Consider the following 6,158-nt stretch of genomic DNA (forward strand, 5'->3'; position numbering starts at 1 on the left):
ATCTCGCCTTTCTTGTTGTCTCGTTCCTCCATTATAGGTCTCCAGTGAGAGAAATTTAGATTTGTCTCCTGTCATGTGTTTGGAACACCCACTGTCGAGGTACCAAGTGTTGTTCCCCCTCACTGCGACCTGTAAGAAAACTAATTGTTTGTTTCAGGAACTCAGGTTTCCTCGAGTTCCTTTTCATCACCACTAGTTTTCTTAACCCACATCAATTTAACAGTATTTTCATTTTTGAGAATTTTCTTATTCCGTTTGGAACAAGCATCTTTCAAGTGTCTTGTATTACCACAAAAGGAGCAGAGCTTGTTGCTAGGTAAATCTACATATTTATTCTTCTTAGGGCTCTACCTGGAGAAACCTAATCCTTCTCTTTTTCGAACTTGGGCATCAAGGATATATTTAGGAGTAATCTTAGGAACTTCCTTCTTTCTAGCATTAGCTAAAGCAAGTTCCTTTTCAAGTTTTTCCTTTTGTTCCTTAACGGTAACAAGATCATTATTCAGTTTCTCAAAATCAACATTGAAAATACGCATATGTGTCTCAATAGAACTAGCAGAATCTAGACTAACATTAAACAGTTTATATTGAGCAAGTTCTACATTAAGAGTAATATTCTCATGCTTAGTACGTTTTAAAGACTCTTTTAGCACAGTGTTTTGATCCAAAAGATCAAAGAACCTACTTTGAACGTCTGATCTAGTACTGTTCAGATAGGTGATATGGTCTTTACTAATTTTGAGAGCTCTATCACTTTGTTCCTTTACTATGCTAAGCTTTTTAAAATCATCCAATGTTTCTAACAACAATTCAATTAATTTTTCCTTAGATAAAACACAAAGGATTTTGGAACATACCTCATTTGATGGAACATCTTTCTTTTCTTTTATTTTGGCCATTAGACACAGATTAGCCATCTCTTCATTTTGTGGCTCCTCATCATCTTCTGATTCTGAGTCACTACCCCAAGCTGAAATCATTGCCTTGCGATAGTTAGGTTTTCCAAAGGTTGGTTTGTATCTTTCTGTTGTCTGCTCCTTTCCTTTGGCTTTTCCTTGATCAGTTTCCCAAAGAGGACACTCACGAATGAGGTGTTCCGAACTTCCACACTTGAAGCATCCGGAATCAGGTTTAGAATTTGATATTCTCTTGCTTGGATTTTTATCCTTTTGGTTTCCAGTTTTAAGATTTTTATAGAATCTCCTAAACTTTCTAACCATCATGGAAACTTCTTCTTCGTCAGGTTCTGAATCTTCTTGTTCCTCAACCCTAAGCACAAGTCCACGGTTTTTGGAAATCTCTGTGTTACTTGCTCCAAGGTGCAGCTCATGAGTCATGAGAGATCCGACCAGTTGCTCAATATTGAATTTTGTGAAATCCTTTGTTTCTTGCAACGCAGTAACTTTGGCTCTCCATCTCTCATCTTGTGGAAGGCTCCTTAAGATCTTTCGTACCTGTTCATCAATTGGTATAGTTCTTCCAAGAGAGACTAACTCATTATTTTTGTTAGTAAAACGAGTAAACATTTCTTGAATAGATTCTTTTGGATTCATTTCAAATCGTTCATATTTAGACATCAAAAGATCTATTTTAGAACGGTTAACTTCGTTTGTTCCTTTGTGTGTGACTTGTAACAAATCCCAAATTTGCTTTGCGTTCTTGCACCCCATGACTTTATTATGTTCATGAGGTCCAAGACCACAGTGGAGCAATTTTACAGCTCTAGCATTAACCTCCATTTTATCAAAATCATCTTTATCATACTCGGACATTGGTTTAGGGATTACCTCGTTTTTGTCATTGGTAGTTGTTACCTCAAAGTCGCCCACTTCAATAACTCGCCACACTTGATAGTTTTCTGCTTTGATGAAGATTTCCATGCGGTTCTTCCAATAGGAAAAGAAATTTTCGTTGAACATTGGAGGTCTCTGAGTAGAGTAACCTTCTTCAAGTTTCTTGTGTGTGTTCATTTTGTTTGGATCACACAACTCAACAGGGTTGCCTGCTTTCTTTGAGTAACCTGCTCTGATACCACTTGTTAACTTAGATGGAACACACAAGAGGGGGGTGAATTGTGTAGGAACTAGTGTTCCCAAATTTTGCGGAAATTAAAAACGTAGAACGAAATAAAGAGATGCAAAGAGATTTTTACGTGGAAACTTCTTGTGCCCAACAAGGAGAAAACCATGACCACTTGGGATTTTCGAACATGACTTCACTAAATAGGGCAACTACTCCATTACAACCTATAAGGAACTCGACAAAACTTAAGTTCCAATTAGAACCTTAGCCAACCCCAAATGCTCACTCTAGCTTCTGCTCCGAAGCCTACACTCAAGACTTAACTCTAAGTCTTTACAAGGATCACTCAACCCTTTCCCAAATTACAACTCAGTAATTTGAACTCTACGTGTTTAGATATCTTAAAATAGTTGGAACATAGGAATACTCTCACTGACAAATATATATTTTTTTTCTCAAATGTTGTACGATTGTCATGGTTACCTTAAAACTGAAACTCAACTCTTTTTTTTATACTGTTTCATCAACCCAACCACCTTCCCCACATTCTCCACTACTTGAGGTGTTGTTACTAAATTTTAGGAACTAACTCAAGCAATGTAGAGAAGTCAGGAAAGTCGTTCAATATAGAACGTGGGATGAGGTTTGAATAAATCTTTTCCTTGGAGAGTAATTTAAGGAATCAGTTAAAATCTTTTTACAGAAGATATTTATTTTGTTAAAAAAAATAATAAAGAAATATCTTTTTATAATTTTAACAAAAACCAAAAATAAGATAAAAACCAATTTTATAAAATAGATTGATCGTTTCACTTTTAATTCCAATTAACTCTCGTATTCCTTGTGTTCCAACCAATCATAAAATATCAAACACTTACATAAAGCCTAAGAAAAATAACTCATACTTTTTAGTCTTCATGTAATACTCGTTGCTTTTATGATATTCCAATTGGACCTTTGATAACTCTATCTTGCCAAATAGAACATCCAAGCATAAAACCTTCTTTGCCTTCTTTACTTCAAATTGGTGTGTATGCCATATGTAGATTAAGGACTTCTCTTAGTTCCAACCCCGGAACTTTGTTCTTAATAAGAACTTGCCTAAATAACCTGCACACTTAATACACTTTTATCAAATCGAGTTTGGTTGTCATCACCAAAACTAATCGAGGTCAACAATGGTGATGATGACCCTTTTGGTGTGTACATCAATGGGACAAGGAGAATGTTTCAATGGGGCTTGCCCCAATGGGCTGTGCTGTAGCCAGTTTGGCTACTGTGGCAGCGAACCCGCTTACTGTGGCGGTGTCGAGAAGGCTCAAGCCCAGCCTTCTACCGATCTTCCTAAAACTCGCAAGGTTGGTATTAAAGCCCCTTGATCGATCTATGCAACTCATTATTATGGCCTGAGGGTTACCTCCTAAGTAATCTCTTTGTGCCTCACTACTTGTTATCTGATACAAATAAGCTCCTATATATAATATAGGGGCATTTTAAGTTAACGTATGATGTTACTTTGTTTGTACGTAATCAAATGATCGAATAAGTATTGTTCATCTTATAAATGTTATCGTACATGTTTGTTTTTTCAATAGATCTTGAATTGAATGTTGTGTCTTTATATGTCTTATGTCCAGTGTTGCTTAAAAAGTGGTATTGTTTGTTCTTTCTCAATTTGGAAGTTAGATTATTGTTAGCTGTGTGGTACATCCAAAGTTTGGATTATTAGTACTTCCTCCGTTTTTATTTTATTGCACGGTTGCACCATTATGATTTTTACACTATTCACTTAATATTCTTTGACCATCATTTGTGATTTATACATTATGAAAAAATATAGTCATGTGAGACCTAGTTAGATTTGTATCGAACTCTACTTTTCAAAAATCAAATTTTTATAATTTTTACAAAAGTATAATTGAAGATATTGATAGCTAAAGTAATGCATTGGCAAGCGTGAAATCCCTTATGGTGTAAAAAAAAAGAACGGAGGAAGTATAAATTTTTTAAAAAAAATCTCTATATTCGTAATACAAGATCATCAAACAAAAAAAAAAAAAAAAAAAAAAAAAAAAAAAAAGAATGAACGAGTTTCTAATTTTAGACTAAACATCATAAGATTTGCAAATCATAATGAGAACTCAAATTAATACTTCAAATAACATACATAATACAATAATAATGATGAGAAATCAAGTCTTGGATCACGTTCTCTATTTCGAAGGAGGAATAACACATAAAAATTAATTAATAGGGTCACAAACTAGTAGAGAGGGACTTCTATATGATTTGAATACAACCAATTCAGATCAAGAAACAAAATCAAGTTCTTATAAATCGCTTGGACACCATACAAGATGAGAATAGCATACTTAAAGGTCATAATATGGATTCATTTAAAACACAATTGAAAGTATTAAAGATCTTTCAGCGCAAAAACTTAATTTTTCTATATTTGTTGGAGAGAGCTTCAAATTCGCATGAGGCAAATATTTGATGAATGATTAATGCGCGGGTACAACATTCCATATCTCAGCACAAGACATTAATATATTTTTTTTTTATTATTATTATTGTTCTTATTTTGAAGTGTAATAAGTTCTTATCACTACTTATAAATCAACGGTCTCTTCTATGTATCTTAATAGTTATATTGTGTTAACTCTGCTGATTTGCATAGAATATAATTTTAACCTAACATTATTAATTGCTGGAAGTGAACCAATTTATATTACGGGCAAAAGCTTAGCCTATGGCCTGGCCACCTCTAATGTGACTCATGCATGCATGCATGTAGACTGTTGAGACTATAATCAAACTCGTGTAAGTGAGTGCGTGAAACGATATGTATGTATGACAATTGACAAACTAAAGAAAATTTAAAGTTTTTGCTGGAATGTTCAAATGTGTTGTCTTACTCGTGGAAAAAGGACATCGATTATTACACTATATGGAGCACGTCTGCACGTAATTAATCATGTCAATTTATCTTGGTAATATTATATACTCTATATTTTTTATGAATTCACTTTAATTTACTTTTTAACACATAACAAAATTCACTTCAACAATATTATGTACTAATCTATATGAAATTAGTATCATACTCACAATTTATACATACAGAGTATTATATTTTTTTTCTTTGATATTATTCAAATATTATAACTCCAGTTTTCTAAAAATATTTACTTAAGTTTATAGTCGTGTCTTAACAAACATGTCATTTAAAAAAAAATGTTGTATAAGTGGATTATCATTTAAATTTTATTTTATTTACTTCTTTGAAAGTATAATTTGGGAGGATATAGATGGCCAAATTGATAATAATTAGAATAATGTTTTTCTAAGGAATCTTTGTCAAATTTTATGCAATGAAAATAAAATTTTTTGAAAACTCTTTAAGTCAAATTTTGTTAAGTAAAATATTTGTATATTAGAATTAGATTTTATAAAATATTATTATTTTTGAAAAATGATTTAGAAGATCTGATACAAGTATTAATTGAAATTATATTTTTTGAAAAATATAATTTCCAAAAATCCTTTTGAAGTTTTGTTGAAATTTAAATATTTTTTGAAAAATGTTTAATTTCAATCTAGTGGATATTTGTACAACTTGCATGAAAATTGTGGTATATACAAAATAATCATGTCTTTTTTTTATCATGTCAAACTATCCAGTGTAGACTATTCTTTCATTCTTATTACGTGATAGACAATTAAGTATACAAATATATACAAGTATACAAGCATGAATAATTAAGAACGATTAGGAAATACAATTATACAAGTACTAGGTTAGTTCCCGTGTTATGCACGATTTTTCAATTTTTATCACGCCGTATCAATTTATTTTTTTATATTTTTTTTTTGTAAATCTCAAATCAAGCTACTTAATTTATTAATTTATTTTTTATATCTTTTTTAAATACATATTATATTGCTTCATTCTATTTTAATTAAAGGTGGTCCAACAATGGTTGGTTGGTACACTGGGTGCTAATGGTACACCCAGATTAATGCAGAAAGAACATTAGACTATTTTCGGCCTAAACAGCCAAGATTTTGGAGAAACTCTAGAAGAGAGGAGGAGAGAAGAGGAGAGGCGAGGCGAGGCGAGGGGAATGTATAAT

At 32.4% G+C, this 6,158-nt stretch overlaps 1 protein-coding gene across 1 annotated transcript; it reads right to left on the reverse strand.

Annotated features, from left to right (window-relative positions):
• Positions 1–347: 347 nt before the first annotated feature.
• LOC110724344 lies at positions 348–1,970 on the reverse strand. The gene has a single exon (XM_021903784.1). It carries the CDS (start codon positions 1,968–1,970, stop codon positions 348–350), a length of 1,623 nt encoding a protein of 540 aa, XP_021759476.1.
• Positions 1,971–6,158: the final 4,188 nt, after the last annotated feature.

Source organism: Chenopodium quinoa, unplaced genomic scaffold, assembly GCF_001683475.1.
Source record: "Chenopodium quinoa cultivar QQ74 unplaced genomic scaffold, ASM168347v1, whole genome shotgun sequence".
NCBI lineage: Eukaryota > Viridiplantae > Streptophyta > Magnoliopsida > Caryophyllales > Amaranthaceae > Chenopodium > Chenopodium quinoa.